At 41.0% G+C, this 22,570-nt stretch overlaps 1 protein-coding gene across 1 annotated transcript in view; it reads left to right on the forward strand.

Annotated features, from left to right (window-relative positions):
- Nucleotides 1-22,570, forward strand: part of PXDC1 (PX domain containing 1) — a 51,988-nt gene that overhangs the window by 14,482 nt on the left and 14,936 nt on the right. Inside the window, exons 2-4 of the mRNA XM_048508467.1 lie at nt 8,459-8,550; nt 12,333-12,450; nt 19,998-20,109. Of these exons, the coding sequence (XP_048364424.1) occupies nt 8,459-8,550; nt 12,333-12,450; nt 19,998-20,109 (322 nt within the window). The remainder of the gene's footprint in view (nt 1-8,458; nt 8,551-12,332; nt 12,451-19,997; nt 20,110-22,570) is intronic.

Consider the following 22,570-nt stretch of genomic DNA (forward strand, 5'->3'; position numbering starts at 1 on the left):
ACTGTGGGATCCATGTTGTTCAAAAGCATAGGTATCTTAAGAGCATCAGTTAGATTGTTATACAGAAATGGGATAAGTGCAGATTGTGACATTCTGATTTTTGCAAACCTTACACAATGAAAGAGGGTATGATCGAGTGTCTCCACCTGACCCATATTGCATGGACATAGCCTCCTCTGTTTATCAATTTGTTGATATCTGCCATAGAGCAGCATAGAAGGCATTAGATTGTGCTAGCGGATATTAGAGCTCTGTGGGATATTAAACAATTCCACAGAGCATGCAAGCCCAAAATATTCTACCAGGCATACAACTTAAGTCAGTGTTAGGCTTGGAGACTCAGGTGTACCGAATCCCAGATTCTGTGCATTCAGGCATATTCGGGCAAAAATCAGGCCGAATATGTCCTGCCCGAATATGAACGAATCCGAATGCAAGGCATTTGGGCTTTTTTGGTGAGTCTCCTGAAAGGAACCAGCCAACTTTGCTAAAGTTTGCTTGGGAGGGGCAAATGCTGTGGGCACCAAGTTGAAGGTGAACCTGATGCCCACAGAACGAGTGCCCAGCCATCCAAACTTTAGCAAAGATGGCTGGTTCCTTTCAGGAGACTCACACTAGCAGCCCTGCAAGAAATTAGGCGCCCCTACCCAGAACAACCCCCCAGAGCTCTTCCCAAATCTCCAACACAGAGCCAGCTGGGCATAGCAGCAAGCCCCATTGAAGTTTAAGGTGGGAAAAGTTAATTAATTTTTCCCACCATGGAACTTGCTGAAGAGCCTGGCAGATTCTGTGCTCTGCAGTGGCTCTATTGTACCCAATGGGGAATTTCTGTGCAGACTGCACATTTTTGAAAATAGAAGAAGAGTTGAATTTATATCCCCCCTTTCTCTCCTGCAAGGAGACTCAAAGGGGCTTACAAACTCCTTTCCCTTCCTTCCTCACAACAAACACCCTGTGAAGTAGGTGGGGCTGAATGGCACCCACTCATTTTGCTTCTGGAAGCAGTGGGGGGGAGGTTGAGAGAATTTTTAGAGAACTCAGCCAGCAGGCTTTATGTGTAGGAGCAGGGAAACAAAATAAGCCTTTTGGGGGCCCATAAAATTGAACCCCCAGAAGCAAAGTTCACCAAGCCTGGATACTATTTCCAGGAGGGCCTCCTGGAGCCACCTTGAATGTCTGGTGCCTCTATCTTCAAAAATGTTCAGCCTGAACAAAAATTCTCCATTGGGTACAATGGTGCCAAGCCACTGCAGAGCATAGAATCTTAGGCAATTTCTTGGGGTGCCTGTCAGGGACACATTTTTAAAGCTAGCAGCACCAAAATTTGAGGGTCTCATCCAGAGTTTGTCCTGATGATACCACCTGAGTTTGGTGAAGTTTGGTTCAAGGGGTCCAAGGTTGCTGATCCTGAAAGGGTTAGCTGCCTCTCCTGTTAGCTCCTATTGGAAACAATGGGGTGGGACACCCCTTTGGGGGGTCCATAACTTTGGACCACCTGAACCAAATGTCACCAAATTTGTTTGGTATCATCAGGAGAGTCTCCAGATGATACTCTGAAAATTTGGTGTTGTTAGCTTAAAATATTTGCCCCCCCTGCAGGCACAAACGCAAAACCCACCAAAAATACAAAAAAATCAGATGGACCGGAATATTCGGGTGTATCCGAATACTGTCTTATTCGGGCATACAGATAATTTTATGCCCAAAGAAATCCAAAACTGAATTTTACTGAATTTCTAGTGTATTGACCAAGCCTAGTCGATATAACCCTAACCCTATGTGAAATCTGTTGGCTCTGACATCTACACCCTTCCTACACACAAATAAGATCTATAAGACTGGGTGATACTGGGATTTATATTGGCAATTGACTTGGATTTAAACCACCATCGGGGGTATTTTATGATATGATGTTTATGTAAAGTGTTTTATATGTCTTTTTAATCATGTGCTAGCTGCCCTGAGCCCAGCTAAGGCCAATGAAAGCAGGATATTAAATAAATAATATAGTTTTTCAAATGCTGCGTCTCTATCAACAGTAAAACAGTAACTCCTTCAACTGGGCTCTTTTTATTGTCTTCCTGACTCCATTCATTTCCTGATGCCCTGTGCCTACTCCTGAGGGGTTTTTTGTTCTCCTTTGCTCTTGAGTATGTTTTTTTCTCTTTTGGGAACTGCCATTGGTTCTTCCTCCTGTTGTCCCTTCACTACCGAACCAACCCCCAGACCCCTGTTCCTGCACTGCCAAACTGATCCCTTCTGCCCCTTTACAGTGCTGTTGGCATGTTTAAGGCAGTACCCATATTCTACCCATTCTTCCCTCAGGCTGGGGTGCCCAGGGTGTGACACTCATGCAGTGCTCAGAAAGAAACTTCCATACAGGAAACACATGCGCTGTTTCTGTGTGCAGAGCTGGCCCAGCTCCACTACGCAAGTTCGTTTTTCAATACCGCACCAACCATGCAAAAATAGAAAATGTGTTTGCCCTTCTCTCCTACCCAAATGACCTACTCCCAGTGAACACATTCCTCTGAAAAGTGCTGTGCATTTCTGTAATCTGGTTTACGTACATTACATATGCACACAACTATTATTATTCTGGTTCACTGTTTTTCCATTCTCTCTCGCTCTCGATACCATTTAACTATGCAGGAGAAAATCAGCAGTTTCCAAAGAGAGCAGCTGCGGTTGCTATGATGCAGCAATAAAGATTAATACGCTACATCATGGGTGGCACATTTATTGTGGGCAATGTCAACAGTTCATTAACCAAGCTTGTCTAGTAAACAAAAGATCTGGCTCTTTAATTATCTAACCTGAAGTATATCTTTGGCTGCCTTGATCTCATTTAAGTGTTTGTTTTTAATGTGGCTTGAGCCGTTGTTGCTACACAGTTTGTTGAATAAAGACCCTGTTTGTCACAGTGTCTTTTCTTATGAATCGCCTGTTTTTCGGGCTCCCTGGTGAAAGATCTTACTGACAAGCCTCCAATCATTTTCATGCTCGTTGGGAGCAAAGCACTGAATTTCAGAGTAACCAGTTTATGTTGTCACAAGATCAGTCAGATGTATCCTTTTCTGCCAACTTTGGCACAGATGAGTTCACAGAAGTTATTAGATCACACTTCTTTCTACTAGCTTTTTACTAGTCCATGCATACCCATCAATCCCTGCTCCAAATGAACAATAAAAAGAGCTAACCATTGGCTTATTATGCATGGAAGGCTTACCTCGGGGCTCTTTACTGCCCAGTGGGCTTGTAGTGTGGTGCTGTACAGCAAGAAACACCAAATGTTGCAATATGTCATTCCTTACTTCTTCATGGATCCAAATTTGGAGAGGAAACAAATAGTCAAAGCCATTCAAATACTGATCACATGCTGCACATTTTCACTGAGGTATTCAAGTCAATCCACTGTAGAATGTCTTTAATTTAGATACGTTTGCTTGATATTTGTTAATTTCTAAAGCTGAAACTGTATTCAGATTCCTTTATGCCAATTCATGTTCCAGTTAGATTCCCAGAGCAGGAAAGTTTGGGCACTGACAAGAGTTGGAATGAATGAATGAAAGTTTGGATTTATAGAAAAGTGTCACATGGCAATAATCTTTAATAGGATAGACTGGTTCCTTTGGTGCCATACCTGTCTTTGACAGTGGTGAGAATGGATGCAACCGAAGAAGTATCTCAATGTGGACATGCATTTGTATCCATGCATGAGAAATGGATTTGTAGAAGGACTTCTGACAGTCTGCCCGGGGTCCCTGTTAGCTGTGCACAGAAGATTCCATGTGGGTTTCTGTGCATAGAATACACCACAATAATTCTGCTCCCCCCCCCCACCCCGAGCATACTAAGTTTATGGAAGGTACTGTTCACATGGAACAGCTGTTCCATGCATACAGCTTCTCTAATATATGCTAGACAATTTGCCAGATCAGTGGAGAAAAAACATACTACACTTCGCACTTTGCATGAATTTCAGTGTGTCAAAGATGCCTGCATATTTCTTACTTCTACTTTGTTTTATTCCTAACTGAGAACAGCCAGTGTGGTTAAAATGTGGGTTTAAATTGCTGCTTGCTGTGAAGCTCTCTGAGGCCGTTTCCGCACGGCCACAGTTGAGGCCATTTCCGCATGAACGGTCCCAGAAACAACTGGGAAGACGGCGCTGAGGAGCGCCATCACCCGGTCGACCTATGGTCGCTGTGGCCGTCCGGCACATCGCTGAGGCCTGGGGACATGCCCTGCCCTGCGCGACCACTCCGGTGTCACAGGGCAGGGGTGTGTGTCCCCAGGCCTCGGCGACGCGCTGGACGGCTGCAGTGATGGTAGGTCTACAGTTACAAGGGGGAACGTTATGCACGACAGCGGCTCAACGCCGTTTTTCATAAACTTAAGCTGAAGGCGAGGTCACCACGCGGCAACTTCACGCGCGCTTCGGGAAGCACGAAATGACTGGCGCTGAAGCGCCGTAGCTGCGCTTCTTAAAGCGCAAACAGCTCCCTGGGGACGGCGTTTTTGCCGTCCCCAGGGCGCTGTTAATGGCCCGTGCGGAAAGGGCCTGAGTGACAGTGGGCCAGTTGCGGTCTTTCATCCTAGCCTGTATCGCAGGGTTGTTCTGAGGATAAAATGGAGAATGAACAAGAACCAGGTCTGCTGCCCTGAACTCCTTAGAGGAAGGGCAGATTTAAAAAAATGTAATTAAAAGTGTAATTAAACAGAACCGCTCTTTGGTAGCAAGGGTGTTGTGTTACCATACTTGATTGCAATCCAAGAATGAATACTACATAGTACTGTGTCATTTCTGTTCCCTGCATTGCAGACCGACTAGAATAATTTCTCTTTCCCTGATATTCTTGGTCTGTTTTGCATCTGTGCATTTGTGTGTGTGTATAAAAACACATTGCGTCAACAGTAGACACTATATGTATAATGCAGAGGCGTAGCTCCAAGGGCGGCGCGTGACGCACCGGGCATGCACCCCTGTGGGGTCATGGTGGGGGCATTCTGGGGCGGGGGTGGAGGACGCACCAGTGCACCGGGCGCTTTCCCCCCTTGCTACGCCATAATGCAGTACTGTGAACATGGTTGTGCAAACATAGAATTCAGCATTCTGAGAAACTAATAGGCCCCTTCCGCACACGCAAAATAATGCATTTTCAAACCACTTTCACAACTGTTTGCAAGTGGATTTTGCTATTCCGCATAGCTTCAAAGAGCACTGAAAGCAGTTTGAAAGTGCATTATTCTGCGTGTGCGGAATGAGCCTTAGCTTTGACAAAGTAATTATGTAATCCATAGTACAGTCACACGCTTCTAGGTCAATTGAAATCAATGGACTTGGAAAGGTCTAACTTTCCTTAAGATGGTGCCAGAAGTTTCTAGGCCTTATGTCAGGCCTGGAATTTTCTGTGTGCTGCCTTAAGTCCTGTGGTAGAAGAAATGTGCAATATAAAAATAAGAACAAAATCAGCTTAAAAGCACTTGGGTGAGATCTTGGAAAAAAGATTTGCGTTGTTAACTAGTATTTCTTGTGCTAAAGGGATAATAAGGGGCTATGGTAAACTTCAGTTAAGCCTGCTAACATTACAACATTGTTCCTTACACCTCTGTAATTATATATATTCATGAGATTTAGGGGACTGTCAGGAACCATGGGGGCGAACCTAGGGCACTCCAGATATTTATGGACTACAATTCCCATTGGCCATGCTGGCAGGGGCTGATGGGAATTGTAGTCCATGCACATCTGGAGTGCCATAGGTTCGCCACCACTGGTCTGGAAGATGTATCCAGTGTGAAAAAAAAGGCAGTTAACTCTTATTTCAAATGCCAGTTGGAAGAACTGTAATCTCAATTCTGTGTCATTTGCAAATGAACAATGAGAATAAGGCCTTTTTCTCAATTCTGTATGTTTTTGTGACTTTTTTGCTGTGATGAAGGGACATGTTATCTCTGCAGACACACATTCATTGTGTTGAGAACTGCAAAACCAAGCATCTGTAATAACTTCCAGTTAGAAAAATTGCCCAAAATATTACAGAAACCTCTGGAGGAGCATGATATTGTAAATCAATTAATCAGATTGATTTACCAAAAATTTTAAACATTGAATGAATATATAGCCTCATTCTACATAATTAGAAGAAGAAGAAGAAGAGTTTGGATTTATATCCCCCCTTTCTCTCCTGCAGGAGACTCAAAGGGGCTTACAATCTCCTTGCCCTTCCCCCCTCACAACAAACACCCTGTGAGGTAGGTGGGGCTGAGAGAGCTCCGAGAAGCTGTGACTAGCCCAAGGTCACCCAGCTGGCGTGTGTGGGAGTGTACAGGCTAATCTGAATACCCCAGATAAGCCTCCACAGCTCAGGTGGCAGACTCGGTTCCTCCAGATTAGATACATGAGCTCTTAACCTCCTACGCCATTAAAAATGAATCCTTATTTCCCAAACACCCACAACACCCTAATGCTTAATTCGTGATGAATATTCTTTGGACTATAATGCGTCTTAAACCAAAAACTATCTTTAAATAGGTTTTCTCTCAAAAAGCACTTTTTTTTGGTAAGCACTCAAAATGTACTTTTTTCCCCTCTCAAAAAGCACTTTATTTTTTAAAAAATGTGATTTGAATTTTAAAAATTGATTTTTTAAAAAAAGGATTTTTTAAAAATCCACTCTGCTTGTAACAAGCACCCTAGACCATCTTCAAGTGGGTTTTATTTAACTAATTCATAATTCTTATACCTGAGATGCAATATTTCTTCTGTCGGGATCTCCTCCCTCCCCACCAAATTCTATAGGGCTGATTCTTACCCATGAAGTAAAAAAACAACACTGAATTGTGGGAAACAATGAGCCATATAATGTGCAAGAAACCTGGCAGAATGAGTAATATTTTCCAGCATGGAGGAATGCTCTTTGAGAGATACTGTGCTTATCTTTCGCCAGGAGAGCCTTAAGGAATGCATGGAGCTCTGGCACCCTCTGCTGGATAACTTGTAGGATGACCATGGAATGGATATTTTGGTTTGACGATTTCCACATGGGAGGCTTTGATTCATTTTTTTTTGTATTTATTAATTTGCTGAATGAATTTATAGCTTGCCTTTCTTTCATGTTAAATTTTAAGAGCAGAACCAATCAAATTCACGTTTATTAGCCATGGGCCATACACACACATATAAGACTTCAACCCTAGTCCAACTCCCAGTAGTTTACATAAGAATTAAAACTCGATATGAGATTTATACAAAGCATTAAAATCCAAAAAGAGGCTATTATATAAACTTGAAACATACAAATAGAATAATTGCATGGCATTGAAATACAGCAACAAAATAATAATATATTTAATTATATAAGACAAAGTCAAATTGAAACTATGAGGGGATTTGGCCATTTATGTTACAACGTAGCTTTTAAAGTTGGAGCTTTAGTTAAGTTTTCTCTCATTTTTGCTGCTAGAAACATAAAAGTCGCTACTTTAGTTGTAAACATTTTAAGAGCAATTATCATACATTGTCATGTATCAAATAATAAAAAGAACCATTGCTGTGTCAATGAAAAATAGTCTTGTGTCACAATATGTTGTTTTAGATGGACTTAATAGAAAGTATTTTGTGGATTTTGATCACAGCTACTGAGAGTTGTAGAATTTCCATTCCCTTGGAGATCCCACGAGGCTCAGGTTTCAAAGGCTTATCGTGGAAGCCGAAGAAGGCCGTTTTCATACAGGAGACGTCTGATCCTTTCTTGTCCTCTATTCGAAGGAGAATTTGTAATGCAAATGAACATCCTGGCTAATATTGGTTTTGCATTTGCTTTATAAGACCAGTTGAAACAGAAGCTGCTCAAAGCTCCCATGTATGAAAACACCCTAAAGTCTTTCTTGCAGTGCGGGCAGAGTACCGGTAGGCTAGTAAGAGGTTAGAGACTAATTTAATTATTGTAAAGGGTTGGTGTTTGAATCCCTTTCTGGAAATGTTTGCCTAGCCTCCTGATAGCTAACTTCAGGTGGCCATTTGACAACTTAAAACAATTTAACCATCCAAGGGCTCAAATCAGTACCCCTATTTCTGGTTGAATATCTTGATCATGTCACCTTTCTTGGCTGTTTTTATCTGGAATTGTATATGTGCTGGATATTATTTCCTTTATTCAGATTTTAATGTTTGCAGGCCAGTTGTATGGAAAGACAGGATAGAAATATTGCAAAGAGTAAGCATTTTTATTTGGTGATTGAACTCTTAAGACATGCTGATTTTAAAAAAACCTTATGCATAATCTATAATTTAATCCATTTAAAATGCTAATGCTAAATACTAATTTCATTTTAAATCATTTTAAATCATTTAAAAATGTTTAGACACTGGCTTTTCTCCCATGCACCGTACATGTAAAATATAAACTTTTGGAGACCAAATGACCTCACGGGTTTTCTGTTTTATTTTTAGGATTAATTACAATTAAAGAATCTCAAGACATAGAAGCCAGGCTTAACGAAGTAGAGAAGCTTCTCAAGAACGTCATAAATATGCCTTGGAAGGTAAGAAGTTGACTGGCAGGTCTAAGCCATGAGACTTTTGGAACCAGCTGTTTCTTGGGGGAGGTTGTGGGGAGGGGATTGGGCAGGGAATCCCTTTCTTTAGTTCTAGGATTTTCCTGGAAAGCTGGGTGTTGTCAAACCCCCGCCACTCACACACCCCTTCAGGCTTGTACAGATTTGTGGTTTGGGTTTCCATGGCCCTGATGCATGGATTTAAGTATCTTTAAATGGAACTTGGGTGCTCAGATAATCAGCTAAACCTAAATTGTGAGTGTGTGCATGAGTATATAAGAACATAAGAACATAAGAACAAGCCAGCTGGATCAGACCAAAGTCCATCTAGTCCAGCTCTCTGCTACTCGCAGTGGCCCACCAGGTGCCTTTGGGAGCTCACAGGCAGGATGTGAAAGCAATGGCCTTCTGCGGCTGTTGCTCCCGATCACCTGGACTGTTAAGGCATTTGCAATCTCAGATCAAAGAGGATCAAGATTGGTAGCCAGAGATCGACTTCTCCTCCATAAAATCTGTCCAAGCCTCCTTTAAGCTAAGTGCGTCCAAGCCCCTTTTAAAGCTACAAAAGAATTAATACTCCTAATATAAAGGAATGTATTGTTACCTAAAAAAAATTGAAGGTGAAACCACTCATCTTCAGGCACAGAGGGAAGGGAATGGTTTAACAATGATAACAGTCCAGTCATTGAAAAGCAGGCTAGAGATTGACTGGGAGCGGGCAGGACCAAGAAGATTGGCAGGTGCATTATGCACAAGGTGAAAAGCAACTCAAAATTGGCTTCCAGGAAAAGTTTAGGATAAAAGAACCAGAAAAATTGGGAAAGAACAAAACAAAATAGGAAACTAAAACAAAAGTCGCAAAAATGCATGTGGAGATCAGGGATTAAACCAAAACACTATAAAGGCAGAACCAGCCCCAAAAATGCAGGAAAAAAGCCCTAAATCAAATGGCTTCTAAAGGTAACATGAAGAAACCTTCAAAAGACTTATGTAACGATTCAACAGGCTATCCCATGTGAACTGGAATTGGAGAGCTTAACCCTTCCTATGCTGTCTTTGCTGTGTTTTTGGAAAATACCTTGTCTGGCCGAGAACCAGACTACAAGTCAAGATATCAGTACAATTAATTTTAAAAAAAGTTTCCTTCCTTCCTTGGAAGGGGTTACAAGGTTGTTTTGCAAAGAGCTTTGAAAGTTTAAGAACATAAGAATTCGCCAGCACTCTGCTACTTGCAGTGGCCCACCAGGTGCCTTTGGGAGCTCACATGCAGGAGGTGAAAGCAATGGCCTTCTGCTGCTGCTGTTCCCGAACACCTGGTCTGCTAAGGCATTTGCAACCTCAGATCAAGGAGGATCAAGATTGGTAGCCAGAGATTGACTTCTCCTCCATAAATCTGTCCAAGCCCCTTTTAAAGCTATCCAGATTAGTGGCCATCACCACCTCCTGTGGCAGCATATTCCAAACACCAATCACATGTTGCATAAAGAAGTGTTTCCTTTTATTAGTCCTAATTTTTCCCCCCAGCATTTTCAATGTATACCCCCTGGTTCTGCCATTACATCATGCAACTTTTGCTGGGCACTTAGAAGTGTATAAATGTAGAAGCAGAGAGCAACTGTCAACCAAGATGATATCGATCGAGTTCCTCATGAGTTTGAAGGGACCCTGACTGGCTGTTACCTATTCTTACCTGTTACCTATTCTTCACAAAGTCCAGCCAGGCATAAAGGGTGTTGGCTGTGTATGGAAAGGGGCAAGATGTTTCTCTTCCATTGCAGACCATCCATCTGACAGATCCCATCCACAATGAGGTCAGAAAGTGTGATAGACACATACATACAAGTTGGTGTGTGTGTTTCCCTCTCTCCCTGCCTTCACCATAAGTGATAGAGATGCGCTCCCTATTTGATGCTCTGTTTGGGGGATTTCTCATCTCAAGAGTGAAAAAGTGCAGTTCCACAAAACAAAACAGACCCAGTAGGTCTTTCGAGGCTGACCCATCTTTTTCAAGGATGTGTTCCTGAAGGAATTCTCATTTGCTCATGAAAGCTTCATGCTAGAACAAATGTTCACCTAACATGGCTACCCTATAGCACTTTCTTAAGCAGAGTAACACCCTTCTGAAATTATTTGCTGTTCAGTAAGACTGGGACACTTTGGATATGATCTACTGCTAAAACAGCCAGTCTGTGGTAGGAATGAGGGTTAGCCAGTCAGGCTGTGAGCCACAAGAAACAGTTCCATAAGCCATACTTTCTCCAGAATAACCATTGTATGTTGTGATTCACGTGTGATTTTCAAAATGTTAGGGGCTAATTATAGAAATAGTGCCTGTGGCGTTTAGAGCATTTACTTCTAATTTTATTTTCAGCAGTTGAGGCCGTAGCAAATGACAGGGTGTAACCGAGTGAAACATGCAACCTCTTACTTCAGTCAATTGCTTAATGATGTTGCACTCTTCAAACAGCTTTACAAAATGTCTGCAGCTGTTTTTACTGAAGTGTGAAATTTCTTGTGTGAAAGCCAGTTGCATAAGAGAAGGACCCAGTTACTGGAAAAGGTGACCACTCCATGAACTGTTAGTCATTTCTGGTATCCACTAACAGTATCATACTATCTAAGTGGAGGTGTAAAATCTTGAGACAATCTCTCATATGCATCAGTTGCTAATGAGCTATAGAGGTCTCTTGCCCAAGTTTCTCCATTTATTTTAATGTATTATTGCAATGTCACTTCCAGTTGAGTGCAACAACATGGCACTCTAGGAATCCCCCAAATCTCTATGGAATTCCAGGGGTGACATGACACTGCTTCCTGTACCTCTCTTTATTCCTATTAGAGCAAACAGCCCCAGCAGTACTTGGAGCTTGGGCATGGGAGATTGTCTGTTACCTTCTTAGCATCTACCTAAGGCCCCTTCCACACACACAAAATAATGTGTTTTCAAACCACTTTCACAACTGTTTGCAAGTGGATTTTGCCGTTCCGCACAGCTTCAAAGAGCACTGAAAGCAGTTTGAAAGTGCATTATTCTGCATGTGCGGAATGAGCCTTAGGCAGTAGAATAATACACCTGCAGTATAACCATAATTATACAGTGTGGGATGATGTGAAGTCTATATATATCTTGCAAGTGTTGTTTTAGAATGCTACTTGTATTTGGAGGACCAGATGAGACAAAATGGCAGTAATTCCAAATGTTTGAAAACAGAACTGCATTATAGCACTCTCTTAAGCAGAGTAACACCTTCTAAATTCATTGTGGTTGATGGGTTTAGAAGGGTATAACTCCTCTTAGGATTGTACTGTTAATTGTATAGAAGAAACTTGGAGGGGGGGGTGCATAATTTTAAAAACAATGAAAGTATCTGAGGGAGACCTGTGAAATCTTTTTATCCTCAAGTGCTTTGCACCCAGCTTAAACTATTACCATACTGGAGCCCTGTAAAGGAAAAATGTGCTCACAGAGACATGCTGCAAGCAGAAGGCAGGTTCTGCATTCTCTTCTAACACCTCTTTTGCTTTCAAAACTGCTCAAACCTGCCTGCCTTTATTTAGGGTTGTGGTGTAAATCACAGAGACAGTTACACCTTTAGAAGTACATTGCAATCAGGGAGTGGGCTTGGATGGGTGTAACTGCATTTAGGATGACACTGTGAGGCAGTTCCAGTTTCATCATCATGTACTGCCATGTCTAATCTGATCCCAAAAATTAAACCTTGGGGAGGCTTTTCTTTATTCATAATTCTGTCCTTCATCTTTCCCCCCAGTACTCTCGATCTGAAGTTGTCCTCACCTTCTTCGAAAGATCTCCTTTAGACCAGGTGTTAAAAAATGACAACGTCCATAAAATTCAACCAACTTTTCAAAGCCCCGTTAAAATATCAGGTAAGATTGTGCAACTTGACTTCTATGTGTGCTATGATAATTAGTAATTACTGTTTCTCCTCCCTAACTGTATTGACCAAAAGAAGGTTGCTTTCACTACAGCCAGTAGTGAGAGTCCCAATTTCAGATCGCCATTCTGCCATCAAAGCCTGCTGCATAACCTTGGGCTAGTTATATTTTCTCAGCCTAACCTACCTCAAAGGGTTGTTGTGTGGATAAAATGGAGGAAAGGAGAACAATGTAAGCCACCTTGGGCTGCTGCTGGGGAGAAAAACAAAGTATAAATCAAGTAAACAAATAATAATTTCTTGAAACCATAATCACTCTGTTCTTATTTTCTTTAATTTTTTGTACTGTCTGCTTTTTTTCACTATCCTATAATTTCTTTGTGAAACATTTATCATTGCAGACTTGATGCTTGGGTCCCACTACCATTCTAAATATTTATTATTTCAACAAATGTTTTGGATATCGCAGCACAGAATAGTAGGCCCAGAGCAGGTGGGATTTTGCCAGGGAAAAACTACTCTGGATCATTGTGTGGTGTTATCTGATCTGGTCAATGAATATGTCAGAAGAGGCAGGTCCAATTTTTATGCAACTTTTTTGGACTTAAAAGGAGCTTTTGACTCCAGAATAAATGAACAGCAGTGAACATAAATAAGAGACTTTTGTTCCTCATCAAAAAGCTGCACACTTCCACAGTGGCCAAATGCTCCATGGCAGGGAAGTTGACTGAAAAGATACCTACCAGTTAAGGAGTAGAGCAGGGGTACATTTGGGCTCCTTTTTAATTTATTAAATGATCTTGCTACATCTCTTTCTAAAGCTGATGGACATAATCCTAGACTAGGCTCAGTCCATGTACTTGTAACTACTCTACACTGATGACACAGTTTTGCTGTCTTTTACGAAAGTGGACTTGAAACATCTGCTGAATTTCTGCACTGAAGATTGCTTGATGAATAGATTGGATCTAAATTATGAGAAATCGAAGGTCCTTGTCTTTGCTGAAACTTAGAAACCTCATAATGGAAGAATAAATAGTATAGGGCAGGTTAAACAATTTAAATATCTCAGTATCTATTTTCAGTATAATGTGTCCTGGACCCTTCACTGTAAATCAACAATAGATATGGCCAATATTAGTGCCTTAGCCATTGCATGATTTTTATTCAACAAAGGTAATCAATATGTGCCTCCTGCTCTAAAAGTTTGTAATGCTAAGATAGGTGAACAATTGTTGTACGGAATCCTGCTATGGATTGGAATTGCTAATGATACTTTGAAACGTATTCAATCAAAAATTTTGCAAAAAAATTCTGAGGATGCTGAGATATGTCCCATATGGAGCTTTATGCTTGGAAACTGACCAGAGCTTATTGGACTCTGTGGCTCAGAACCAATGGTGGGATTCAAATAATTTAACAACTGGTTCCGGTGGTGGGATTCAAATAATTTAACAACTGGTTGTATACAAGCACCATTTTAACAACCAGTTCTGCCGTGTTGCGAACCTGCTGAATCCCACCACTGCTCAGAACCATGAAATACTTTCTATGAGTACACATAATCTTGATCCCCTTAGCCTTATTTACAAAATGCTTTTTGAATCTCATCTTATCAACTAGTTAGCCTCATTCAAAGAAAAATTAGATATCTTGGTTTTTCCATGGATTCACTATATATGCTTTCGGCATCTGAGGCTTATAAAAAAAATGTAGACTTTTGGAGATAGAAGCACAAAATCTTAATAGCACAGGCAACTAAGGCGTATTCTCCTTTGGGCTGGGGATCCCATTTAAAACAGAATAACTCTTTACCACCTCCAGAATCCAGATCAAATAGAGCCTTCTCTATGGCTAGGTTCAACGTTATGCTATCTGCAATTCTTTATGGAAGAAACCAGAAGATAGCATATTCAGAAGGGCATTGTCCCTGTAAGGCAGGTTTCATTGAAACTGTTCCTCATGATTTTTTTAAATAACTCCTATCTTGAATTAAGCAAGAGGGTAACCAAATTTCTGCAAGAAACCATAAAGTTGTGTCATGCTAATAATCAGAGATAAATTGTAGTATTTTAAAATTTGTTTTTGTGAAAATGAGCTATTCTTACTTTTTGTTTTTAATCCAGATCTTAAATTTTCACTATTTATTATGCCACGTGTTTTTATGCCAATAAAGGCGGGCGGGCGGGCGGGCGGGCAGATGGCTGGCTGGCAGGAGGGAGGGATACTTGGTGTGTTTTGCATCTGTGCATTTGTGTGTGTTAGTGTGGTCCAGTTGTCTGTGCTGGTCGTACAGAAAACTTTTCCATACTGAATGTTGAAACTTGCAATTTATGTTTTTTGTAATATTTCACTTTTCATTCACTTTCTCTTTAATTCCAGATGCAGATGCGTAGTGGCAATGGGGACATCTGGGGTGGCTTGTCCCAGGCGCCGCCATTGCTGTCACGTGTCAGGGGCATGGTGTGTTGAGGGTGGGGAGGGGGCATGTGGGCAGCAGTTCCCCCTCCCTTCATCACTGATCAGATTAATATCTCATACTGTATCATTATAAAGATCCTATTCTGTTAAATTTAATGTATTTCTGGAGAATTAAGAGAGTCCAAGAATTAGAATGATCAGTGCTGTTTACCATAAACTATTCTCAGCATCTGTCAGCACCCAAATGATCTGCCAAATGCTCTGTTGAGAAAAAGAGGCAAGCTTATGTTTCTTAGACAGATCTTGTTAAGGAAAGGAATAAAATACTACTAGAGAATCCCTTTTGCATTAGAGGTCATCCTACCCTCAGGAAGAAAAATCAAGACCATAAACCAGGCAACACAGCTAGCTGAGCATTTGGCTGGGGAGAAAGCTTCTGATGACTCAAATAAGAAGATAACAACAGAGCTTTGAAAGACAAAAAATATAAACTGGACCAAGCAGCAACTTTCTAATTAAGCTAATAAAATGAAGATTATATTTGCCAGAGAGAAGTTTTTTGAAAAACTATTTCAAACAATTTTGGATTTTCAAAAAAGAGATATAATGTTATTTGGTGGCATGCATGGAATGATAGACCCTAATAAAGACAAATCTAAAAAGGCTAAAGGAAGCAAACTCCAAAAAAATGTGTCTATGTATATGGAAATCTTGAATTTGTTTGATCCCTGGTGAGTTAAAAACCTTAATAAAAAGATTATACTTTCTTTTCTGATAGACATCAACCTATTTGAGAATTGATATGTCCTGGATCACTAAAGCATTTTTTACAATCCTAGAGAAAGTAAACATACTTCTGGAGACTTTTGTAGATTATAACCCTGTACACCTCATTCTTTTTCATGTTTTTAATCAGGGCTTTTTAGTTTTTATTCCTCGGACAGTCTGGACAACTGTCAGAAAGATTATTTCCCCTGCAATATTACTGCTATAAACAGCTGGCTGGACTCTTATGTAATTTCCTAAAGTTTATACTTGATTTCCTTTTAATAAGTTCTTTCCATACTGAGAAGACATCAAATCCAGTGGACGCCTATTTGAATCCCCACAAGTATATGACTGTCACAGAATAATAATGCCTGAAAACTCAGTAATGACATACAGGCAAATGCCAAATAAAAGTACAGGGCCCTCTTTTAAAAAAACACACACTTATTTTTGGTCTGTATCAAATTGCTGAGGACCTGCCAAAGCATCATAGAGCTCTCTATTGCTGCCACAGGAGGTGGTGATGGCCACTCACCTGGATAGCTTTAAAAGGGGCTCGGACAGATTTATGGAGGACAAGTCGATTTATGGCTACCAATCTTGATCCTCTTTGATCTGAGATTGCAAATGCCTTAACAGTCCAGGTGCTCGGGAGCAACAGCCGCAGAAGGCCATTGCTTTCACATCCTGCAGGTGAGCTCCCAAAGGCACCTGGTGGGCCACTGCGAGTAGCAGAGAGCTGGACTAGATGGACTCTGGTCTGACCCAGTTGGCTTGTTCTTATGTTCTTATGTTCTTATTGCCTCCCCACTGTTTTCCTCACAAACCTCCCTCAGACTTGGTGTGCATACTGCAGGCAGGTGTGGAGGGGAATCAGATTTTTTTAATGTTCACATGTGTTGAAAACCAGTGGCGAGATTCAAATAATTTAAAAACCAGTTGCGGTGGTGGGATTCAAATGATTTAACCACTGGTTTGTTTACAAGCACTATTTTAACAATCGGTTCTGCCAAAGTGGTGCAAACCTGCTGGATCCCACCACGGTTGAAAACTCCCTGCAAATAGAAAGCCAGCACACCAGGTGTACAGTAATTTTCTCCCTGATATGCTAATTTTCTGTTTTTAGAGTATTGCTTTAAAAAAAGAATATAGCATTCCAAGAAGGGCTATCCCCTTTTGTAATCGAAAATTATACAGTCTATTGTACCTCCTTGTCCTGCTGCGTGCATAGTCCTAGCCTTAGCATTTGGTCACGTGAAATTCCAATGTACTCCCCTCTCCTAGCCTGGTCACATATTCATCACTCCCTTCCTAGAGTTCCAGGTGGCTTACATGCATCTTCATGAATCTATTTGGTTTTCCCTGTGAAGGAGGTTAGCCTGAGAGAGAATAACTGGTACCATGAGCTGCATGAGTGAGTGGGGATTCTCCCAGTGATAATCTACTGCTTACCCCACCACTGCATGGGTTGTTCTATTTCCTTCCTTTGCAGGTGTCCTGCAAACCAAAAGGTTTGTACCTTCCCACTCCCTGCCCTTCTGGTGGTACCTCGCAGGAAACGATGTAATAGAATGTTAGACTTTGTCCCAGGATGCCATGAATCTTACTGGGTGACTTTAGGGCCATAAATATATTTCCAGTCACCAGTCAGGGTTGTTGGAAAGATAGAAACAGGAATGAAGGAATAGTGATACTTTCTTCCCAAGAGCTCTATGGGTACAAGATGGGATAAAATGCAATAAATATATTCTTATTTTTTACTGTCCTTGCTTACCTCTATGTTTTTAGTGTTACTTAAGCCTTTCATATGAACACGATTTTACTACTGTAATGTTTGGGTTTGCATTTATCCCTTTTTCACCCCTTTATGATCACTCTTTCAGAACCTATCAAGTTGAAAATATCTAGCTGTTTTGCTGGAATAGATGAAATTAATGTGATAATTGTAAAGGTAGCTTTTGACCTCAGAACAGAAAAATCTCTGGTCATGAGTCATATGAAAGGGTTTTCAGGAGGAAAGAAAAATATATTCTGGTCACATTTCTGATTGGATCTGCTGCAGCAGCTTTTGTCATCAAGATAAGTGTGCAGGGGAATTTTTTATTCACAGCAGAAAACTCTGTTCATGCCACAGCCATTCTTTAGACTAAAGAGGGAAACAACTCAGGCCTTTCCAAATGGAAACAAATTTAAGTCTCTGATGGAAGCTTCTTTCTGCCTTGCGGTCTTTTGTTGCAGTACATGAGTCATACTTTAAGTGCACATCCTGGGTAGAAGAAGGCAGTAGGGGGAAGGGGGTGACTTCAGGGAATTGATGGAAAACTAACAAATGCCTCTGCTATGGTCAGCTTGGAGTAAACAGAAAATAATTTGAAAGTCATAGTAGTTATCCCTGTCAAGTCTGCATGAAGTTAATGAAATGATGTTTTAAAACATGAAAATAAGGAAGGAAGTAGAGTTTAATGACCCAATCCTATGAGGGGGCAAATGGGCTGATGGAGGAGGACCGGGCCAGCGTGTTTGCCCCCTTCACCAGCATAAGGGGCACCCCCGGCCAATTGAGAGGGCAGAGGCACCAGCAGCCAGGCACCCCTCAGCTCCACGGTAGAACAGAGTATAGTGTCAACAAAAGACCTTCGGGGATCATTCACATGATCTTTTGAACCTGAGATATCTGTGGTTTCAAGATAACTTCCACAGTAATGTTATGGCTCTGAACTACATGTACGGCTGCTGCCCAGTGGGTACCACACTGGTGCTCACTTTGATATCACATATACCAAGGAAAGGTACCAAGATGAACCCAGCTGCAAGCTCTTGAGGGAGACAATGGGATACAGCCTGCAAAATGAATTCAGGATCAAATCATTCTGAGTGTCACTTGACTGGGGGCAGTACCTATGAAAGTCAGCACAGAAAGAATAATATTTTCAAGTCAACACCCCCTGAGTTTGTTTGATAGTGTCTTGTTTCAGTTCTTGTGGGTTGTGTTTGATATAACAACCTTTTGCAGAAGTTTTGAACAGTGGTGAACTATTACACAGAGTAAATTCAAGGTAGCAAAACTACTGTTTAACTGGATTTAGATGTTGCTGTGGGACTTCATGTGTGGGGAGGGCTCTAACAGTTCCCCCGCTCCCATCCCCCCAGTCTTTCCCTTTCAGCTAATCTCACTAGCATGTTCCAATCTGGGACTATGTCAAGAAAACTGTTAGATGTGATAATACGATTCTTTTTCCTTTGAAGATAATTTCTGAGAGATAGACACCTTAGTCTGTTGCAGCAAAATCATATAAGAGTCCAGCTGCATTTGTAATTAGTTCATTCCGGGAGGGTGTAAGACACTCCCAGTCCTGGATTTTGTTTTTACTCTGTTGATGGATTTTGTTTTCACTGGCCTCTATTTGTAACATCCCCCCATTCCCACCCCACCTTTTTCTGCTGGATATTTAACCAAGCTTAATGGATGTAGCTTCCTGTATGTTTGAGGAAGTGAGCTCTGACAAACAATGAAAGCTAAATTGGGTGCTGAGCCCTTCTCAAATTTGACTTTTTGTATCCTAAGTTTTGTATTGCTTTTTAAAATAATTTTTTATTGTATCATTTGAATATTCCATTTTATATTAATGCTTTTCTTCATTTGTTTTCAAACAATACATTTCCCCCTTTCCCCCCTCCCCCTATATTTTTCATAGTTTTGTCAAACAAACAGCAGTAAGTTCATTCTTTGTAATCTTTTCTCCCATTTTCTCCCTCATTCGACTCTTGGCAGCTTCTTTCATCCAGTCCTCGTATATGGTTCTGTTTATCTTGCCACAGTTTATTCTTTGTTATTATGTCGAAAATGTCACTTGTTCCCAGATGTATTCCAGCCATTTCTGGATTGTCCATTTTTTCTTTTCTTTCCAGCCTAAAGCTATTGTTGCATGTGCTGCTTTGATCATTATTTTATACATATAGCTATATTTTTAATCTACCCTTCTATTCCCCCATTACACCCATGAACATTAAGTCGTTATTTATCCCAATATTAATCTTCACTAGTTTCTTGATATATGACATTACAGTTGTCCCAAAATTTTTCACTTCTATACATTCCGTCCACATATGGCTATAATATGCTGAACCTTTGTATTGCTGAAGCTTTCCCTGATGTGTAGGTATGAGTAGAAATGCTTGTAAGAAAGTATATAGATTTAGTCTTCTTTTTAAAGAACCAGCGTCTTTTAACTCAATATGTTCTCCTGACTGCTTTATCATCTGTTAGAGGGAGGGCACACAGTTCTGTCTGTCTTTCTGGATCTAGTCTGTGGTTTTGATGTTTCACTGTCACCTTTCCTTCTTCCACAGAAATCATGCGCTCTAATGGGTTTTGTTTAGCCAATACTGAAACAATAGTTTTTGATCACAGTATACCAAATGGAAAAGACAAACATTTGGATGTAGATTCGGCAGAACACTTGTAAGTATTATTGATCTTTCAGTGCACCCATCTTTGGCCGTTTCTGCATTTTACAATGTATTTTGCTGCCAAATTCTACTTCCCCCCCCCCCACATTTAATTCTGTATTCTGCAATAAAGCACCGTAATTACTGCCACAGCCCCTTGCCAATTTCCTCCTGTCAATTTCACTAGCTCCTAACTGCTGACACATTGACATTGCTCATTCAGGATGAAATTGACAAATCTGATTCAATCAACTTGGCTTGTGTATTTGTCCTTACGTTACATTGCTAATGCAAGAGAGAATTTTTTTTCAAAAATTCTTTAGAAAATGAAGGCTGAGGGAGGGTTGTTCTGCCATTGCTTGCCTCCACGTTGTAAGTTGTAAGAGCAAGTTGTAAGAGCAAGTTGTAAGAGAACTGTGATTGGCCCAAAGTTACTCAGTAGGCCTCATGTGGAAGAGTGGGGAATTGAACCCAGTTCTCCAGGTTAGAGCCTGCTACTTCTTTATCACTACACCATGCTGGCTCTCATCTAAGAAGAAAAAGAATAGTTGGATTTATATCCCCCTTTCTCTCCTGTAGGAGACTCAAAGGGGCTTACAAACTCCTTTCCCTTCCCCCCTCACAACAAACACCCTGTGAGGGAGGTGGGGCTGGAAGATCCCCATAGAGCTGTGACTAGCCCAAGGTCACCCAGCTGGCATGTGTTGGAGTGTACAGGCTAATTTGAATTCTCCAGATAAGATTCCACAGCTCAGGTGGCAGAGCGGGGAATCAAACCCGGTTCCACCAGATTAGAATACACCTGCTCTTAGCCAGTACGCCACTGTAACATATCACTGTCCTTCTTTAATTAAAAACAATACTTACTCATCCCTGTGACGGTGCCCCAAGATGCTCAGTCAGACGGTCAATCAGTCATCAATATATAAGCCAAAACAACAGCACCGTTCCATCAAAATAAGAACAAGAAATTTCCACAAATTTTCATATTAAAATACATAATCATCATGTAAAACATCGCAAAATGAAACTACGATAATGCCCTTTACAATCTAATGGCCCAGAGTGGAGCAGTTAGTATGCAGGCCAATCCTGCCTACATCATGCCTGGTCTTTATTTTTCTGATGGCAGCAGCAAACCCTGTGGTTCTGAAGAAAAAGAAATGTATTCCAATCTGCCTGTAGTAATACTAGTTTATCCTGATCTGATCTCCTTGGGAAACAAGGTAAAATGGTCCTCAGAAATCTTTTGCATTTAGACTCCAAATCTCAGGCACTGGCATGTGACATGGGATCAATCTTCTGTGGGCCTAGAGACACAACAGCAGACTTCTTTGCTACATGAAGTCCCATTGAAGTGGCCCTGTAAAAGGGCAAGCAGTGGAATATCTATAGATGCCTCAGTGAAAGTCTTCCTGTGCTCATGTTTCATTATATCAGTAAAGTCTGCTGGAAGAGTGCTTTGGGATTTTTGTTTATTGTTTAGCCTTTACTGCTGCAAGGTATTTGAGCATATAGACATTGTAATGCATTGGAACATAGCAAAGAAAAGATTGCAGAACCACAATTCATTTGCATCTTTCAGTCTCTCTTTTAATATGAAATCCAAAGTTTAGGGTTCAGAGTACGTACCATTTTTCACTGTGATGTGTGGTGCAGAGAATAAATGTGTTCAATATCACTTCAGTGTAAGACAGCATGGGGCTGTTAAAAATCAGGTTACATCAATGCTCTCCTCCTTCATATGTGATTTTATTTTCCAGGCGCTCTCTCTCTCTTTCTCTCTGGGTGTGTGTGTGTGAAGTGCCATCAAGTTGCAGACGACTTATGGTGACCTATAGGACTTTCAGGGCAAGTGATTAAGCAGAGGTGGTTTGCTACTGCCTTCCTCAAGGTCCTGCTTGGTGGTCTCCCATCCAAATATTGACCTTGCTTAGCTTCCGAAAACTGATGAGATCAGGCCATACTACAAAGTTCCACATCTCTGCCCAGTCTGCACAGCTCTCCTCTACTAGTTGGGAATGCATAATGCCCTTGTTATTGTTGTTTTTGTGAAAAATGGTGAATGAGCTATATTTACTCCCCACCATAAGACTACCCCACATACAGTGAAGACAGTGTGTTGTTCATTCTGATTTGGAGATAGTGCTTGTATAGTGTTATATAGCCCAGGCTAGCCCGGTCTTGCCTGATTTCAGAAGCTAAGCAGGGTTAGAACGGGCAATGGCATTCCACCCTTGAACACTTCTTGCCTTGAAAATCCTTTGGGGTTGCCATAAATCAGCTGCAACTTGACTGCAAAAAAAAAAGTGCTATATGCTCTTTAAAAAATTCTGTCAACATTGTAGAATTTATAGGCTGTTGTGCCAGAGGAGCAGTTTAAGGATAGCAGCTATATTAAATAGTAAAACAGAGTTTTCATAGATAGTTCCATTGACAGTTTAATTGACATTGTAGGATAAATTTGGGGAGCT

The sequence above is a fragment of the Sphaerodactylus townsendi genome, linkage group LG09, assembly GCF_021028975.2.
Source record: "Sphaerodactylus townsendi isolate TG3544 linkage group LG09, MPM_Stown_v2.3, whole genome shotgun sequence".
NCBI classification, from domain to species: Eukaryota; Metazoa; Chordata; class Lepidosauria; order Squamata; family Sphaerodactylidae; genus Sphaerodactylus; species Sphaerodactylus townsendi.